The sequence below is a fragment of the Oncorhynchus mykiss genome, chromosome 16 (assembly GCF_013265735.2).
Source record: "Oncorhynchus mykiss isolate Arlee chromosome 16, USDA_OmykA_1.1, whole genome shotgun sequence".
Taxonomy (NCBI): Eukaryota; Metazoa; Chordata; class Actinopteri; order Salmoniformes; family Salmonidae; genus Oncorhynchus; species Oncorhynchus mykiss.
The window spans coordinates 58,316,993-58,337,032 of record NC_048580.1 but is presented as its reverse complement, the minus strand read 5'-3'; the positions used below and the strand labels follow the sequence as shown (position 1 = coordinate 58,337,032).

At 41.2% G+C, this 20,040-nt stretch overlaps 1 protein-coding gene across 2 annotated transcripts; it reads right to left on the bottom strand.

Annotated features, from left to right (window-relative positions):
- Positions 1-1,868: 1,868 nt before the first annotated feature.
- LOC110492411 (synapsin-2) lies at positions 1,869-19,002 on the bottom strand. Of its 2 annotated transcripts, XM_021566705.2 has the most exons (12): positions 18,464-18,999; positions 18,007-18,361; positions 7,283-7,340; positions 6,991-7,082; positions 6,581-6,737; positions 6,389-6,478; positions 6,214-6,276; positions 5,990-6,132; positions 5,691-5,765; positions 5,259-5,361; positions 4,702-4,851; positions 1,869-4,380 (listed from the first exon to the last, which is right to left on the bottom strand). In XM_021566705.2, the coding sequence occupies exons 2-12, from the start codon at positions 18,357-18,359 to the stop codon at positions 4,252-4,254; spliced, it is 1,413 nt and encodes a 470-aa protein (XP_021422380.2). In that variant the 5' UTR covers positions 18,360-18,361; positions 18,464-18,999; the 3' UTR covers positions 1,869-4,251. The 2 variants fall into 2 exon arrangements, 1 of the variants encoding a protein (XP_021422380.2); XR_005036562.1 differs by having other exon boundaries at positions 4,240-4,380; positions 4,702-4,876; positions 18,007-19,002.
- Between the last annotated feature and the right edge of the window lie 1,038 nt (positions 19,003-20,040).

Genomic DNA, 20,040 nt, shown 5'->3' with positions numbered 1-20,040 from the left:
TCCCAGGTGGCTTGTGGCAAACTTTAAACAACACTTTTTATGGATATCTTTAAGAAATGGCTTTCTTCTTGCCACTCTTCCATAAAGGCCAGATTTGTGCAATATACGACTGATTGTTGTCCTATGGACAGAGTCTCCCACCTCAGCTGTAGATCTTTGCAGTTCATCCAGAGTGATCATGGGCCTCTTGGCTGCATCTCTGATCAGTCTTCTCCTTGTATGAGCTGAAAGTTTAGAGGGACGGCCAGGTCTTGGTAGATTTGCATTGGTCTGATACTCCTTCCATTTCAATATTATCGCTTGCACAGTGCTCCTTGGGATGTTTAAAGCTTGGGAAATCTTTTTGTATCCAAATCCGCCTTTAAACGTTTTCACAACAGTATCTCGGACCTGCCTGGTGTGTTCCTTGTTCTTCATGATGCTCTCTGCGCTTTTAACGGACCTCTGAGACTATCACAGTGCAGGTGCATTTATACGGAGACTGGATTACACACAGGTGGATTGTATTTATCATCATTAGTCATTTAGGTCAACATTGGATCATTCAGAGATCCTCACTGAACTTCTAGAGAGAGTTTGCTGCACTGAAAGTAAAGGGGCTGAATAATTTTGCACGCCCAATTTTTCAGTTTTTGATTTGTTAAAAAAGTTTGAAATATCCAATAAATGTCGTTCCACTTCATGATTGTGTCCCACTTGTTGTTGATTCTTCACAAAAAAATACAGTTTTATATCTTTATGTTTGAAGCCTGAAATGTGGCAAAAGGTCGCAAAGTTCAAGGGGGCCGAATACTTTCGCAAGGCACTGTATATTCAAAGTGTTGCTGCCAATGTACTCTTACTTCAGCGGTGGATGTGTCTGTGCCTTTTCCTCTACTGTTGGCTGTTCTACCACTGGAGGCTGGTTCTTCTCAGGACTGGTGGCCTTTACTTGTGCCTGAGTCGGTGATTCATTTTGGGGTTGGGCCTGTGGCTCAGGCTGGGGTTGGACTGAGGCCTGTGGAGGAGCCTGGGACTCGGGTTGGACCTGAGGTGCTGAGTTGAGCTGTCTTGGTTGTGCAGGCTTGTCAGGCTGTGCTGGAGGTGGTAGTGGTTGTTGAGCATCCAGTCCTCCTGGTCTGGGCTTGGCCTGACTCGCTGACTGGGGATGGGGCTGCTATGTGGTTGAGGTAGGCCTCTGGCTTGAGTCTTTAGCAGAAGCTTTAGGCGATGACTTTGGAGCAGGCCTGGGACTTTGTAATAGGGATCCTTGGGGTTCCAGACAGCCCTCTAATTTTAGTACAAGAAATACTTAATGATATGATCACACTTTTGCAGGGGAGAGAGTATATTGAATCATGTACCAAAGGCTTTGAATTTTAGTCTGTACCCTTTTCACATTTGTATTGGTCATTTTGTCCCTAAAACCATGTGACAATAACAGTAGACAGTCTAGAATCAACACTGGTCAATGGAGGAGGTAAAAGTTACAAGATAAAGAAACACAAAGCAGGGAGGATAGGATGTTACAATAATGCAGATATCTGTCATGCATGAGAAGCAATGCAATGTGGGGTGCACATGCTTCATGAGGGTATAGATGGAGGGGTTTTGACAAACCAATATGTTTGCTCATTTATTTGGTTTTCCAAACTTTAATAATATGATATGATAAATACATACTTTGACTACCATTAGTAGGCCTTTCTTCACCTGTGTTTGTTGGTCTTCTTGCTCCTCATATCTTTCTATAAACTGACATTTTAAAGGAGTCTCCCTTTCCAATATATATACTGTACATAGTGACACAATATAGGCTGATTTGCTCGTTGATATAGGCCTAGTATTTTTTATACAACCATAACAAATACGGCAACACAGACTGAACATATATTGCAAAGGAAGCTTTATTGCCAGTGACAGGGGGAAAATATCAATGTGGGGTCTGTTTCTATAATATATTGTTATCTGTACTGGACTTTTTCAAACAGTTCAACACTAGTTCCAAGAGTGCACACTTAACAGGTAGTAGCAACCCTGGTCCCAAATAGCTGCAAAATCTCAACTAGCAAAGGATTTTCACCTGGGCAGGATGGCTGATTTTGAATTTCCCCCGACAATTACTCCTTTAAATCAATCAATTACACAACAACTATGTCACTATGCAACTATTAAGGACCTTGGTGGCGCCGCTCTATCCTCACTTTTGTAGATGGATAGAGCGTCATGGCATTTTACTCCACAAATGAAAACACAAAACCATAAAGCCACAGGCAAGGCTTTTACAGGGTTACTCACTGGGTTAGGCTATCTGCACAGACACAATGTTATTTCATACACCTAGGAAAATAACTTGCACACTGAGCTTGACAAACATAGTTTGTTTGTATAATTCTGTTAGTAACAAAGTGTTTTAGAATGGGACACACATTTACAATTATCTTGATGTAGATGTATTCTTAGTTTCACCAAATAGGACACATGCATGGCTTCTAATAACTACTACTTAATGCAAGTGTTTTTCATTTACAACCGTGTTAGCTATGGGAAAATGTTTGCATCCCACTTGTGAATATAGCTCTATGAATAGATTATGGTAGAAGATCTGGTACTAAAAATATAAAGAATATATAGTTAAAAACATATATATATTGCACTCTCCATTAACTCAGTATGAGTATGATAAGGCAAATATGTCAAAGAATCTTTAAATGGCAGTAACATAAGCATAACTCCACGCATATCATCACTGCAATACACAGCAGCATCACCATCATCATGGCCACGCCACTACGGTCATTGATATTAAGCCTGGACGATATGTGTATGGAGATATCAGAAACCTTATACCTAGTCATTTAAATATATTATGTAAAACCTTGACTATTTTACTGAAGCACAATTTAGTTTTTCTACTTGACAACATAATTGAAAGTGACAGGACTAATTGGATTACTTTACTTCCTGAAATATCACAAACACATGCATCATAGGCCTAAGAGGAAATGGTTATTACTGTAATCTTATTAGATAATGGACACAACTCTAGAGTCATTCTGTTAACAAATCTTAATGAGAGCATTCTACTATCACAGTTACTCTCTAACTCTACCACAAGCTCTCCTCTTTCCTGATCCAACTGCAGCTGCCACAAACCAGTCCCATATATTTACAGTGGGGGACTGTGATTATAAGTGCTGAGTGATAACAAAAGTCAAATATTTATTTTCTCTCAAAAGCTAGAGTAGTCTATTGTAATTTTGTAAGTTATCTAATATGTTTGTCCTCATACACATGAAGACATCTATGGCTGTGTTCTGTGCATAGAGACAGTTTATAGAACTGTCAAAGAACTGTCTTGCTAGGAGTCGGTTGAATAGCAACCTTCACTGAGCGTAGTATGGGTAGTCTATCTGCTAATAATGGATAAAGGAACAGCAACTACGTTTCATGTCTCCAACCTCCTAATCAACGAAGGTCTACTTAGATGTGATCTGGCTGTATGTATTGGTGTGCTCATCAGCTTTCTTGGCACTAACACTTGGTTGTTTATGTAGAACCTATACAATATGTATTCCATATTATGACACATTCACAATGCATAAATCACAGGGACAGTAGTTTGGAACTATACCAGTGATGTCACTAAAGAAACATCCTGATTGATCATCTGACATTTAAAAACATACTGTTACCTTCCTTCGTATCATTCATGCAAAACCAAAAAGAAATACCTATTATATTAGTAAATGTATGAAAATAATCACCAATACAGTCATACGCACACACATTTACATATTGACATATACACAAACGTCAAACTGCACGATAAACCAGTTTGACAATATCTAAAAGTACACACCAAAATGGAGAAATAAACAGGGGGGTTTAGAGGGAGGTCAGATTATGAATAAGGACTGAATCAAACATTGGGCACACACAGCAGCACTGGACTCAGTGTAGGCACAATCTGCTTATTACACCGTCAACAACAGCCCCAAAGAAAACCACGGCTACAGAGAAACAGAGGCGACCGTTACAAGCACACTAAATCAACAGGGAAACAAGTGGACAGTACATCTTGACACTGCATAGAGGAAAAACACTGTCCATGCCAGCAGTACATTCTGGACCAAACTAACACCAGCCAGATCTCAGTCCGTCTACCGTCTCTCCACTCCCCAACCCCCTCCCCTCCTCTCTGCTTTGTGTTCAGCTAATGTACGTCATCATCATTTCAATATTACATAGACTTCCTCTCTGGCGGGCTAATTAGTTGGCCTGGACGGGTTTTGGCCCCACTGCAACGCCATTACAGTCGAGAATGTACTGCAGACAACCTTGAGGAGGGCGTGTAGCGCCAGTCTTGGGATCAACCACCAGGTCCTTCTGGCCACCACTCTGCAAACACATAAAACTAAGTGATACTCCCAGAGACACTACAGTTAAATGTCCTTATGACACAGTTCTGTTTTCATACTGCTTTAAACAATGTACTTTTCAAACAAGAATATGGATCCAATGTTGGTTTTATACAAATCTGGTAATACACAAAGGCTATAAACAAAATGTATACACTAGTTACTAAGACACAGTAATATGGATGTTATACACTGAACTGTAATACAGGTAAAGGCTCTCAAACAGGATTTCCTAAAAGCCTGTGAGACTATGACTGATCATATTCCCATACAGTGGTGTATGTAGCCTACTGCACCATACCTGTGATGGCTGCATGGTGGTTGGTCTGTTAGAGGACCCCGCGGGTGTCCGTCCTACTGCCTGGTTCATCTTGGCTATCACCATGTCAGTGATGAGCTGCCTGTCCTCTGCCTGATGCTCTCCTACTAGCGACATGGACGACCCCACCACCTGACACACACGGAAGATGGTAATACTACCAGAGGAAAAGAAGATGGACGTGGAGTAGGTTATGGAGGAAGGACAGTAGATTGTGAATCACATTTGGTTAAAGTGAAGGTTTAACTGAATGGTTCGGAACTATGTTTGGATACCATCCCATGTTCTCAACAGTTGTGCCATCTGTGAAACATGTCTAGGCTGCTGTTCCCATAACAACCAGATAGCGACCTAACAAGGATATGGAATACATCAATACATTGGTTAACAAAGATGTTGAATATTTCAAAATATTTAATAAGAGAACTGCCTCAGTGTGTTGAGAGCAGCTGAATAATTAAATAATTAAATAATTAATCATAAAAATTCCTGCAATATTTCAGGCGCTGTGAATTTTACACTTACTAGGGAACACCTACCTCAGTGATGTAATCTTTCGCATCCTTTCCATGAATGGCTTTGACAGCACAGATATCCAACCCTCCGAAGATCTCTGAGCAGGTGTCAACCCACAGCTTGTACCTGAACACAGGCCAAGGAGTACAGATCTGACACTAAGTGGTCTTACATAGTGTCACATACAAGGAGAAGTGTGATGCTATTTAATAGAGATAATTTGCATGTAGGAGTGTAATTACTCAAATGGCTTATCAATTTTGTATCATTCAGAGAGAACACAGTACAGAGTGCTAACTTGAATCAATACAGCCATTTACATTGTAGCATAATGAGCTACATGAATGATAATTGACTTTGGTAATGAGACAGGCCATTGTCTGAGATTCCCTTGTCTTGTCCTTTTAGAAAGGAAGCATTGTCAGTGATGCTGTACTGCTGTTAAGGACTCATACCTGTCAGTCATGGCCACTTGTTCCAACATGGCTGAGCCTGTGTTGCTCTTCCAGTTGCCAGAGATTGAGGTCCTCCTATAACGTATGAGACATTATACAAATGGTAAACATCCCTGTTGATTGTTAATTCAAGGATTCACAAATTCAATAGTCTTGGATTAATTCGATTACACTTCTAGATTATTGGAAAAAAAGTCAGATCCTTATGCTAAATGTGGAACATTTAAAGGTTCCCAGATGTTTACATTTGCTTACAACAGAGGAATAATCATGAATACAAAATGAGGAATAGTACGTACATGTAAGCCTTGTAGTCACTGCCAATCTTCTGAATTCTGATGTCGTACTTGGAGTCGATGAGGGGCTCTGTGGTGGTGTAGGTCTGGGTGAGAGCCACCACACTGACTATGTCCTGGAACTTACTGTGGTTATCCACCTTCACCTGGACACAACACACACCACCTTCCACTAGCAGCCCCACAGTCTACAGAATAACAACATCAAGCCTTAATAACATCATTACCTTTCCTACTCCCGAGTGAGCGTGTCCAATTTTCACAACTACAGGAAACGTTGGCATGGTAACCTGAGTGATAAACCGTCAGACATGATTGTTTTATGCCTGGTTTCATGATACAATGAAGAAAAACAAGTCCACATTAACGGCTACATTATAGAAGACATGATTACGTTCTCACCATCTCCTTGTAGTTGGGATAGAAGGTCTGTTCGATCAGAGGGAACTTCTCTGCACCAAGCTTCCTGTAGGTGCTTATTAGCTGTGCAAACTAGAGACAAACAGACATCCATTAGTGAAGTTATGCCACTGACTTAAGACACAAATAAACAAGTCTCACGCATTGCACGCAGCCAGCCTTCTGTCTTCCTACCGCCCAGGGCTTGTCGCACAGGTTGTAGATGGACTCCAGGGAGTTGATACTGGGGATGCCCCCATACTGCAGACCAATGATCATGTTACGGAAGTCCTCATTCTGGGTCATACTGAAGGCGTGTTGGCGGATGAGGACAAAGTCAGGCTTGAATGACCTGTAAAACATAAATACACAGATGCTTCAGAGAGAAATTAAAACTGGGTTGACCTTCACATGTAAAGTGAACCATGTCACATTTTCAGATTCCATGTTGGAGTATTGAGTGTGTTGCTTATGAAAAAGTGTCTATGTGGTGTGTGTCTTGTGGTGTGTGTGTGTGTGTGTGTGTGTGTGTGTGTGTGTGTGTGTGTGTGTGTGTGTGTGTGTGTGTGTGTGTGCGTGCATGCGCACATCTGCACGTGTCTCACCTGGCCACCCTGGTACCGTTCCTCAGAACCTGCATGTCCACATTACAGGACCCGTTGGAGTGCGCTATGACGTTGATCTCACTGAACTCAGCCTGCATGGTAGAAAAACATACAGATCCATCTGATTAACTGAACGTATATCAATAGTTATGAATACGGCACAGATCAGAGGAGGCTGGTGGGTGGAGCTATATATGTATTGGCTGGAATGGAATAAAAGTTTCTATGTAGACAACTCTATCTGAGACAGGTGCCAAAAGTAAATCGATGCAGTTTGCCAAATGAGGCTTACCTGTTCGACTTTGATGTCATAATCTCTGTGTACTTTCTTCCCTCTGAAGAGTTTGGCCCTAGGCAACAGGGAAGATAAATTGATGAACCTTTAGAGGACATGATGAGATAACACTGATAGATCCTTCTGCTATTGAGTCCTTGTGATCACGTTTCTCTGTGAACACCTTCCATCAATTTACAATCACAAATATTGAATAAGACACTTCATTGACTTTAAAATGTATCAATATGGATTTTATGGAGCAAAGACTTTAAATACACACCACACCATTACCCAAACATTCTGTCTTGTGACACATTCCCCTCAGATAAACATGTCATGGAGAATTGTTAACGTGATAAAGTCAAGGTAGTGACATATTCACTACTAATCACTTTATGTTTTGATTTGTTTTTGTCCTTTATGAAATGTAAGTGTTGCAGCGTTTGCTTCCATCTAGTGGATCGTTACTGAATGGTGCATTGTAGTCAAAAGCCCTCGGAACGAGATACATTTTATAATTCCATAAAATGATCTTGGTCTTTGTCCAAGAAAAAAGTGTTTGTTTGGTGGATCTTAGTCTACTGAATGCATCCAGTGTTAATATCCGCTTAGCATCAAGCTACAGAGGTACTGGCACTCATTCCCTGCAGACAGGCAGGCTGGCCATTATTGAACACACACATTTATTGATTTTTTATTTATTGATTTATTTAAGTCAGTTAAGAACAAATTCTTATTTTCAATGACGTCCTAGGAACAGTGGGTTTACTGCCTGTTCAGGGGCAGAACGACAGATTTATACCTTGTCAGCTCGGGGGTTTGAACTTGCAACCTTCCGGTTACTAGTCCAACGCTCTAACCACAACCATTACCCTGGCGCCTAACGGACAAAGAGAGGAGACCTTCGTCATGCTCTTAAAGTGATGAGCGATAGGAAGGGAGGTTAATCAATGGAGACAAACTTGGTGACCTGAAACAAACTAGGTGTCAGGGGACTGTTGAAAGCATTGCCTCTCCTCAATGTTGCCACGGTGTTGCTCCTAGCCAATGAACTATGTCAAGCTTTTCAACGGACAAAACCTCAACTGGAACCGTGCTGTAGAGTAGTGTACAATATCAATGGGATATTCCTCCACTAAAGATTACAAAATGGCTGTTCTCTATGGAGGTCTAAAAACCCAAATAGTCCTATGACAAACCTTCTCTAAAATGTTGCTGTATAGTTCAATGGCCAAAGTAATCTAAATGTGATGCAATTAGGCCTACAGTAGAGCCATACAAGGTTTCAATGACCAGCATATTTTCCACTTTCTATTGAAATGACACATAGCAGTGTGCAGCAAAGTCTACTAGCAGAAGAAAAATACAATGGGAAAAATGATTTGATATATTTGCTACTTGTTTGTTTCACGTCAGTACCGTATGTCAAACACACCCTAGTGAGGACTGGCTGAATAATTTATTGCTGATCTAATTTGAGTCGGGGATTTATCTGTGGCTGTGGAGGAAAACAATCCTCTGAATACGAGTCACAGCAGCAGAGACACAGGGAATGAAAATCCTGTAGATGATCCGTGTTATGATACATGGATATATGTGGTGCAGCCTAAGACACGACTCAGAGACAGAACCTCAATGACAATGTCTGACATTTTAGATAGGTCCGTGTTGGTGTAAGGAATGGGTGTCACGACTGTCTCCCTGATTCAGTTCCTACTTGTGGAGGATGAATGTATGTGTATAGCGGAGGGGGTTCAGAATCACACTCACATGATGAGTAACCGTCGCTGACTCCTGAATACCTGCATTAGTTTCCCTAGCTAATGCTTTGGATTTAGCGCAGCAAGTTAACACAGTTTTATTGCGACCAGGAGGCCCAGGTTCAAACAGCAGCTGGTTACTTTACATAGGCCTATGCATTGACAGAGATGATTAAACCCTGACCACCCGGACCACTGCACATGCGAATAACACCTTCCTGCATTGAATGAAGTACATGCCACTTGTGTAGGGCCATAATATGTCTATCAATAACAGCAATACAGTGGCTAGATATTTCAAAGTGATCCATGTAAAATGTCTGGAAAACGACCTGTGCTCAGAACAACAGGTGCTCTGTAGGTAGAGACATTTTTACATTATTTATAAATCAGTGTGGTTCCCATAGTGATGAGTAGTTAGAGATCTAGATAGAGGAAGGAGGCTGATATTGTGATGAAGGTTGAGGTTTGTCCTCTAGAAGAGGACAGTCTGATGCAGCTACTGACGAGTATTAGTTCACTCCAGTTAGAGGAGTACAGCTCAAGTAATGCCTCCTGTCTGTGAGAGCTTTTATCCAGCCATCCATTATAGTCCTATGAATGTATAATTACAATCTACCCTTTAAATATTAAGGAACATATTATGTGAAGAAGCATTCGTAAGGAGAAAAAAACAAATGGTGCATACCAATGTCCTGTAATAGCTCTAATACTCAAATGATCTATGCCCAAGTCCAAGACGGGACAGAAAAGACTGAGTGAGTGAGTGGGGGGGTAGCAGCTACTAAGCTAACATATGGAATAATTTTAAGATGGTCATACCATGGATCATTTAGCTATTTGATGTAGAATTTTAGGACCCCTGTAGTTATATAAAAAATAAATATTGATTTGATTAAATATTGAATGTGGGCTTTACTACTAAGGCCCATAGAAACACATTGAATAACACATTCAGAAATGGCAAAATAGACAGTCAAAAAATTAATCATAAGGAATAAGGTTTTGAAGTCTCTTTCCTATATCTACAGTATAGGAAAACACAGGATATGTTATCTTTTTTTGGACACATATTTAACCCCTTTTTTTGTTGGTACAAAACTACCTCCATACACAGATCTGTGGTACCGGCTTCAGACGGGTCCTGTTGAGCTTGTGGGGGTCGTAGAGCAAAACAGAGAAGCACCATCGCGTTCGTGAAAGTATCATCTTTTCATTGAGTGGTCATAGGAGTTCAGACGCTACATATGTTTTCGTGAAAAGACCCATTTTCGGGATGTCTCCTGGTCTTACAAACAGCGCTGTAGCTCTGTCACGTTCCACCCCAAATGCGGAAGGCCGACACAGGCGCATACTGTGGATTGAGACGCAGCTCATGCAAAAAAAACATATCTCTGTCTTAAATTGACAGATTTTTATGGGGATTTTTGTGTTATGTTAATTAGATAGACTTTTAACGATTATGAGTGTGAGAGAGAAAGAGAGAGAGGGCTGGGCAGGACGACAGAGCGGCTGGGACTAACTGCCTTTGTTGATTAGCTGTTTTAGATTAATATGTCAAACAAAGGCAAACTGACTAACAGGCCTATTTTGTCTTAATTTTCCTAGTCAGTATGTGACCTCCACTTTACGACACCGAGTGAATGAGTAATGGCTATCGCTGTCTCTCTACTGTAAGAGGCAAGAGCAAACCTCTGACACTTGTCTGATAAGTGAGACAGTTCCATCTGTCCCTGTATAGCACAGCATTCCTGTCACAAGACAGACCCAATCCTAACTGTAACCATCTGATCCTTTATCAAAGGTTAGGGGAAGCTTCTATTCCTGATTGCCACTCTAATTGAGCAATAAGGTCTGAGTGAGTGTGGTATATGGCAAATATACCACGGCTAAGGGCTGATCTTATGTACGACCCAACGCGGAGTGCCTAGATACAGCACTTAGCCGTGGTATATTGACCATATACTTTAAACCCCTGAGTTGCCATATTGCTATTATAAACTGGTTACCAACGTAATTAGACCAGTAAAAATACGTGTTTTATCATACCCATGGTAAACGGTCTGATATATCCCGGCTTTCAGCCAATCATCATTCAGGGCTCGAACAACCCAGTTTATAATCTCCTATATATTGGTGTTTATTTCTGACTTCAGGAAATTACTTTTATTCTACGTTATCTCCAAACCTCTGAAACAGAGAAGCTCAAGCAGTAGTCCAACTCATCTCACCATGCTAGTATATCAATAAGATCTGAAGAGGCATCTTCAGCATGCCATATTTGTGATACTTCCAGCATAATGGTAATGGTGATCTCGCCTACATGCTTCATTCCTACAACGCACAAACTCAATATAGAACCACTAGTGAGTACGCAATCTTAAAGCTATTTGAAAGTCTGTCAGTCGAGGGGAAATTGCCATGCCACTTCCAACAGGTAGCAGGCAAAGAGCAGCTAGGGAATAGAAGTGCTGCTTTATTTGATGTTTCCTTCTGAGGCAGGATGATATTGCACTGAGCAGCCATTCTGTGAGTGAGTGCTGTCCCATTTCTGTCAGGGTTTCACAAAGGAAGACTGTTCCCTAGATAACACTTTAATAACAGATAATGTGTTGTCCTGGGCCCTTGGCTGTAGTGCATCATAGACAGATCAACTCCAGCTCGACAACCTCTGACACCACGGTACTGCCTTCATACACAGTCGTTCACGGAGTCATGCTAAATGTGTAGAAGGCAGATGCAGATATACAGTGCCTTGCGAAAGTATTCAGCCCCCTTGAACCTTGCGACCTTTTGCCACATTTCAGTCTTCAAACATAAAGATATAAAACTGTATTTTTTTGTGAAGAATCAACAACAAGTGGGACACAATCATGAAGTGGAACGACATTTATTGGATATTTCAAACTTTTTTAACAAATCAAAAACTGAAAAATTGGGCGTGAAAAATTATTCAGCCCCTTTACTTTCAGTGCAGCAAACTCTCTCCAGATGTTCAGTGAGGATCTCTGAATGATCCAATGTTGACCTAAATGACTAATGATGATAAATACAATCCACCCGTGTGTAATCAAGTCTCCGTATAAATGCACCTGCACTGTGATAGTCTCAGAGGTCCGTTAAAAGCGCAGAGAGCATCATGAAGAACAAGGAACACACCAGGCAGGTCCGAGATACTGTTGTGAAGAAGTTTAAAGCCGGATTTGGATACAAAAAGATTTCCCAAGCTTTAAACATCCCAAGGAGCACTGTGCAAGCGATAATATTGAAATGGAAGGAGTATCAGACCACTGCAAATCTACCAAGACCTGGCCGTCCCTCTAAACTTTCAGCTCATACAAGGAGAAGACTGATCAGAGATGCAGCCAAGAGGCCCATGATCATTCTGGATGAACTGCAGAGATCTACAGCTGAGGTGGGAGAAGAAAACCTGATGGAGTCTGCAAAAGACCTGAGACTGGGACGGAGATTTGTCTTCCAACAAGACAATGATCCAAAACATAAAGCAAAATCTGCAATGGAATGGTTCAAAAATAAACATATCCAGGTGTTTGAATGGCCAAGTCAAAGTCCAGACCTGAATCCAATCGAGAATCTGTGGAAAGAACTGAAAACTGCTGTTCACAAATGCTCTCCATCCAACCTCACTGAGCTCGAGCTGTTTTGCAAGGAGGAATGGGAAAAAATTTCAGTCTGTCGATGTGCAAAACTGATAGAGACATACCCCAAGCGACTTACAGCTGTAATCGCAGCAAAAGGTGGCACTACAAAGTATTAACTTAAGGGGGCTGAATAATTTTGCACGCCCAATTTTTCAGTTTTTGATTTGTTAAAAAAGTTTGAAATATCCAATAAATGTCGTTCCACTTCATGATTGTGTCCCACTTGTTGTTGATTCTTCACAAAAAAAATACAGTTTTATATCTTTATGTTTGAAGCCTGAAATGTGGCAAAAGGTCGCAAAGTTCAAGGGGGCCGAATACTTTCGCAAGGCACTGTACATATTTGGACAAGGGAATTGTACACTTCATGGCGTACATGGAAAGAGGAGTTCATGTAAATGTAAAGCTAGCATAAGAGGCATTTGAAGGCAGCAGTGTCAGACGGTCGATCTGATATACAGGCCTGGGGTCAGTCCTAGAGCCATGATCTCTCCTACAAGGACAGCATAATATATGTGGTACACAGTGGGAGAGTGTCATCATGCTGAAAAAAATGCCCTTTCATATGACTACAGGAGCCAGGATGTATTCACAAAAAAGCTAGAATATCACAGTTGCTATGCCCCAGAAAGACAAATGGCATTCCCACAGAGAACCTGACACTGTGAATTATTTTACCCATTCTTAGAGCAATTACTTCGAAATCAATTTTCATTAGATTAGCTAAATATATAATCACACTAATGGAGGGATGATTTGGCACAATCACTGTCACTGAGGCTAGCTTTGGTCATTATACTAGTGTGCTATTCTCCAGTTTATCACATTTTCAGAACATTCTGTTTTCATCTCTGTTTGGTTTCTAGCAAGTTAATTTGTCCATAGCAACAACTAATCAACAGTCTTATTAAGATAGTTGAGTAGGAGAAAAGGTTTCTTAAATCCCTGAAGTGATAATGCCAAGAAACAAGGACTGTTAGCAACAACATTCATAACTATAATAATAAGGACATAAACTGTGAAAGATGTTTTAGCGCATTGCTACCATAATAATCAGCAGCAGGTTTGTGTTGAGGCCTGAAACCAGTGGTCATAGCCTAGCTTAGCCTTCTGTTGTGTGAGTCTGAAGTATTCCTGTCAGATTCCATTTCAGTCTCTGTCCTAAGGCTACTATACTGCGGCTTGTCAGCCTCTGTCTTTATCTCTTGCACAGGGCACAACATTTCTGACCCAGAAACAGCCCATCTCACTCTGAAACACAACCCTCAAACCCCCTTTAGCCAAGAGTTCAGAGCTGATACCACATGAGGTTGGCCTACAGACTAAAAACAATCAGATCTGAAAACAGAGGAGATGCTGGAAACACTAAAGTTGTAATATATTGTCTGACGTAGATATCTGATCATTTTATGGGTTGAATACTATTCTTGTTCAAACAGAATATCCTGTATTCCAGGATTCTAGACTCAAAGACAATTACGTGATTATATATTCATCACATCCATATCTGTAATTGGGCCTATGCTCTTCATGGTGACATCCGTAAACTAAATGAACAATGAATCACCACCAGACATGCTAATACATATATTTTATTGGGCGCTGAAAGACAAGCTAATGTCGACACAAAAGTAAAACCCTACAGTCAGAAACTGCTCATCCTTATGAAATACAACCGCAAGCTAAAAGGCCAAAGTGTAACGAGAAATTACACAATCAATGGAGCAATCAGACAGAGGCAAACGTTCCCTAGCTAGCTCTCCTATTGTTTAACACATTGCTGTTGTCACCAATCCCAAAGAGTATAAAAGTTGAGAGGGCCTCAGAACTGACTCACTGTTATTGTAGACACATGTAATGTAGCCATGATGCTGAGCCTGAGGCAGGCATTGGGAGCTAGTGGCAGGTCTCTCTAGTGGCGGAAACATGAAACAGGGAGACAGCCAACGATGCCAGGAGAGGCTTCAAATAAAATCAAAAACAATCAAATCAAATTGTATTATTCGTCACACGCTTAATGAATAACAAGTGTAGACTAACAATGAAATGCTTAGCTGGAGAGATCTTTCAGCTGATGGCTCTACAGATGATTTGTGAAAGGTAACATAATTTACTCAGATGTCTTCAATGTTTCCATAACTGTTGACCTTTTGATAAATTCCAGTCTTTTGATGTCAAATCAAATGCTATTTGTCACATGCGGTGAATACAACTTACAGGGAAATGCTTACTTACAAGCTCTTTCCCAACGATGCAGTGTTCAAAATAATTGAGTAAAGACACAAGAGAAATAAAAAACATGCAAGAATGGTGCTATATACAGGGAGTACCAATACCATACCAATGTGTCAGGGTATGAGGTATTTGAGGTAGGTACTGTATATGAATGCAGGGGTAAAGTGGCTAGGCATCAGGATAGATAATAATAATAGTTATTATAATAATATTTAAAAAACAAATTAGCAGCAGTGTATATGATGAGTGAATGTGTACATGTGTGAAAGTGTGTGTGTGTGTGGGGCATCTGTATGCGTGTGTATATATATGTGTGTGGGTTATGTGTGTGTGTGTGTGTGTATATAAGTGTATGTGTGTATGTTAGTGTAAGTATGTCTGAGTGTGTGGATAGTCCTGTGAGTGTGCATAGAGTCAGTGCAAAATGGAGTCAGTGCAGATAGTCCGGTCATGATTCGCATTACTGTATGTGGTATTAGACCGAAAACAATCCAGGTACATTTAATGATTATAGATGCATTCCCATATCCCATAAGAAAACAATGATTACGTTTCTTCTCAGGTTGTTGACTGTCTGCTGTTATGTGGAGCCAAAAGACATGGCATCATTTAAAATGACATGAGTATGATCTTACTAGGATTTATCTGGGTTTCTATTACCTTAATGGGCACCCTCAGACGTGATACAATGTGACGTGTATTCAAATATCTAGCATTACTCAGGCTATATCCGCAGTGCAAGCATAGCGATCATTATTGTTAAAAGGAGCTTGCAATGATTCAACATACACATCAATATCATAAATGCATCTGAAGTATGCCATATGCCAATAAACAGAATCTGTCCACTCTGCCTTTGTTATTGTGATAGCAGCCATTTTGCATGGTGAGATGAATCATACATACACACAGGACTCCTAGAATAGCCACTCTCCAGAAAGCAACATGTCATCTAAATGCAGATGTGTCCCTCAGGCTACAGTTTCCATCTGCATATAGACCACTGTATATAGAACACTGTATATAGACCACTGTATATAGACCACTGTATATAGCCTACTGCACATTGACCACTGTATACAGACCACTGTATATAGACCACTGTATATAGCTGCACATGTCTGAGGAAAATCAGCTGATGCAAATATATCTAGTTAATTTGAATTCACAAGACAAAACACATAGCAAGAATCACAAAATCTAAAAACATCTTCATCCTACCTTCTTCAGGACTCTGCTATGTGATCATGTAGGCCCACTATCTACAATATATCTCGCAATTACCTCTTCAAAGCAGGATATGCGACATGAAGAAGGATGTCTGGCGTGGGATGCTGTGCAGACAGTTATATAAGTTTTTGTCTGTCACTGAAAGGTTCTGTAGAATTCCTTACTGCATAAATCCGCCTTGCCACCATATAGTATATAATAAGTAAATCCTCTCACTCACAACACTGCAGTTGCTATACATTTTACGGAACATTGGAAAAAGAGGCTTGATGTAAAGTAGCTCTTATAGGTGAGGCAATAGCTACCTGTCAGTGCTGCTGTGCCATCCCTTTAAAGGCCCAGTGCAGAATTCAGTTTTCCTGTGTTTTGTATCATATTGTACAACAGCTGATGAAATATACTTCTAAATCTGCAGGGTTTGCATTCTAAATCTGCAGGGCTGCCTGGTGACATCACCAGGCAGTATAAGTTTATATAAACCAATAACAAAGAGAGCTCCAAACCTCTCTGCCAATAACAGCTAGTTTTCTGATTACATATCACTCCCCTTCCTTACTCAGACCACTCCCAGACCATCCTAGCTAAATTCTTACTTGAGAAACAGTTATTTTGCTTAGAAGCTATTTCTGTTTCTTTTTGACCATTTTAATGCAAAACTATTACAGCAAGGTACTTAATTGTTGTCCAGAAATTATTTGATATTGACACAAAAAACAGCTGCATTAGGCCTTTAATATATGCTATTTGCTCTTTGGATTCATGTCATGATCTGCCTTCTCTCCTGCCTGCCTCCTCAACACACAGCATTAAAGAGAGGTGTCCGTCTGAACTAGCATTGTAACGCAGAGCACACACATACCATCCCTTTTAGCTCCATTTCTATTGCTACTACTAGCCTATGTGTATCACCTATTCCTACAATGATGCCATGTGTTGTCTTTGCATGATTGGCCAAAGATAAATTCTGTGGATTGACTCTCTGTAATTGTGGACAGGTGGTCATGTGACCAGGGATCCTATCATTGAGCGGGAAGGGAAAGGAAACCTCACTGATGACTGGAAAGCACTGCAGTCTTTACTCAGTAGCGAAAACACACATGCATTTTCCCATGCTCTCACTGGCTGTTGAATATCATGAAATTGCCTTTCTCAACAATGATGCAAAGCCGTGTTAGAGTACATTGGGTTGATCAGACTCATCAATTAAATGGGTTTAAGTCTGGCGCATGCTCACAGGTGGTTGCAAGAAACTGACCTAATATTAAAAATAGCAGCAGAATTCACATGGGTTTCTTGGAATACCAAGTCAAACATCCTCAAAACATATAGAATTTTCCTCCTGCTGCAATGCCAATCTGTCTTTTTGACATTTCAATCATGTCAAAAAGGGCATAAACCCCTGAATGCCTGTCAATTACTGCAGGAAACCACCGTATTTAGATGAGGCAAGCCATAAAAAGACTCCCTGATGCTGTAATGTCATTAACATGGTGAGTCAGTGGACTTTGTTTCCTCGTCTCCTCCTGAGTAGCTGCATCTGTGTTTTGTTATTAGAGCGACCTGCACTGGCATCAGACCATCCACAGCAGTAACCTGTTCAAATCTTATAAGCGGAGTTGGACGCCATACTTGTTGGCTGACAGGTTGTTTTAACCTTTTCTTTACCACAAGCCAGGACCATCTGAGAGCTCCTCTTTTCAAGAAGGAACCTGAGCAGATGATCAGTTTCACACCAGTGACCTGGCCAAGAGCCGCTCCAATGTTACAGAACACAAACAACACATACAACAACACAATAATTCACATAATTACATTACATCATTTTGCAGCAAGACACAGCATGTTGCCTCACCATTCCTGTTGTGGTTCGTCGATGACCAGGAGGATCTTAAACTTCTTGGGTGTCGTGACCGTGGTCTGCTCCACCAGTCCTGCCGAGGCCGCAGTCTGCTTGACTACGTTGGTGATGGAGCTGAAGAAACCTGCCCCACTGGACTGGGACTGCTGGGGTTTCCTCTCTGGGGCAGGGGAGGGGGTAGGGGAGGTGGCGGGCGGCGTGGTCCCAGCCGTGGGAGACTTGGCTGGGCCTGCTGTAGCTGGGGGTGGAGGCTGAGCAGGGTCAGGCCTCTGGAGGTCTGTCATGTAGCCATTGGGCAGGTTGGAGATGAAGGTGCTGTCAGAGAGGCGTCGGCGCAGGTAGTTCATGGCTGGAGAAGATGGAGGGCTGTTAGAGCAGACAGAACAGACGAATCAACGAGGGCTGGATGTGAAGAGTCCTTAGGGGAACGGTAGAGGCCAAATGATGTCACCTGAGGGACTGATTAATTTGCAGAAGGCGCCACTTCCCAGGGTGCAGCTGGTTGAAGGCTCAGCTCTTCTCCATGCAAACTCCCAGTGAATGTAATGTTTCCTCCCAGCTCAGCCGTGCATCCTCAGAGCTCCCCTCACTGTGGCCGTGACGCTATTCTCCCCCTCAGCCAATCGCATGCCTCTCTGCTAGCCTGAACGACTGCAAGAAATGCTCACTCTCTCCCTCCCTCTTCTCTCCTCCCTACTCCCACTCATTCGTATTGTGTCGTGTCTGCCTCCTCTACCCCTCCCCCATTATGTACTGCCTCACAGGCATCACGTCTTTTCATACCACTGCAAAAAAAAGGGGAAGAGAGGTTTCTAAAGGAAATGCACGAGGTAGTAATATAGAGGAAACCTCCAACACAGCCTGACCCTCTCTCTTCTTATGTTATCTCTGTGTCCGCAGTTGCCTATGCCTAATACAAGCTATGAGAATGGAGAGAGAAAATGGCTGTTTGGTCTGCTCTCAGTGTGGCTTGCAGAAGGAGAGGCAGGCAAGTGGCAGCAGCAGTCCTCTGGGACACCAGCGCATGCTGTAGTGTTAACCCCCTCCTTCATGTTGCCATGTGATGGATTCCTCCCCATGCCTGTTAAGCAGCTAATTTAGCTGAGGAAAGATCCCATGCAGCCATTCTGATTCATCCATGTAGATTTCCCACTAGAGGTGTTTTAAACACAGTATTTTTGGAAATATTTACCTATCTTTACTATTGCACATGACGAGCATGGTTTTTAATGTGGGTGTGTAGAGGTCTGCACAATGTATGATTGCCGGAGATTTGCTCTTGCTGCCATTAGATTAATTCGCATAATACCATGCTCTCTAATTATTTTTTTCAGATAGGCTACTGATCATCAGTCTTTTCTATGGCTTTGATGGTGTAAAATAATATGAATTAGTATAGTCAAATAGTATACAATATACTGCAGCACTGTTTAATATTTGGGGGAGTATTTGTAATAGTATTTGACAAAAGTTAATAAAAAATACAAATGGTTCGCATACACAAATTAAAAAGACTTAGATTCCAATAAAAAATGTGTATGGTATTGCTGTATTAGCTGGTAACCCATTTTGTCAATTGTACATATTGTGGTGTCAATATTTATAAAATGCATTACTCTTGGAATTGATCAACGAATTCACTAGAAAATATAGACTTAAGACATGAAATGCAAAACCTTAACATGGGTTAAATGCTGTATGTCACTGTGCCTACTGCCAATTTGTATGTAGGCTTCTTGTTCACTTGAGATATCATAATGAATTCCCTGCTCTGTCTTGAGTGTTTGATAACGTCCTTAAAAGCCATTGTCAGACAAATGATGTACTGTGAAATACGAAGGAAAACACTAGACTAATGATGACGCTGTACTGTATTTTACGTCACTATTATAGTAGGGCATGAATCTTGTTCTCACACCTAACACATTGGCCTCAGAGGTGCTCTTTCCCTCAGGCAATGTCATTAAATGTCATGCTGCTCCTCCACAGCTCTAAGCTATACGCTGCACCAAGTGTAGAACGCATTGT

Bases quoted from the DNA above. Each gene is read 5' to 3' on its own strand.
- LOC110492411 (XM_021566705.2), bottom strand. From the start codon at position 18,359: ATGAACTACCTGCGCCGACGCCTCTCTGACAGCACCTTCATCTCCAAC. The intron at 6,133-6,213 runs GTAATGATGTTA...TGTTGTGTCCAG, and splicing joins CTCACTCGGGAGTAGGAAAG to GTGAAGGTGGATAACCACAG. The intron at 4,381-4,701 runs GTATGGTGCAGT...ATGTGTTTGCAG, and splicing joins CCACCATGCAGCCATCACAG to AGTGGTGGCCAGAAGGACCT.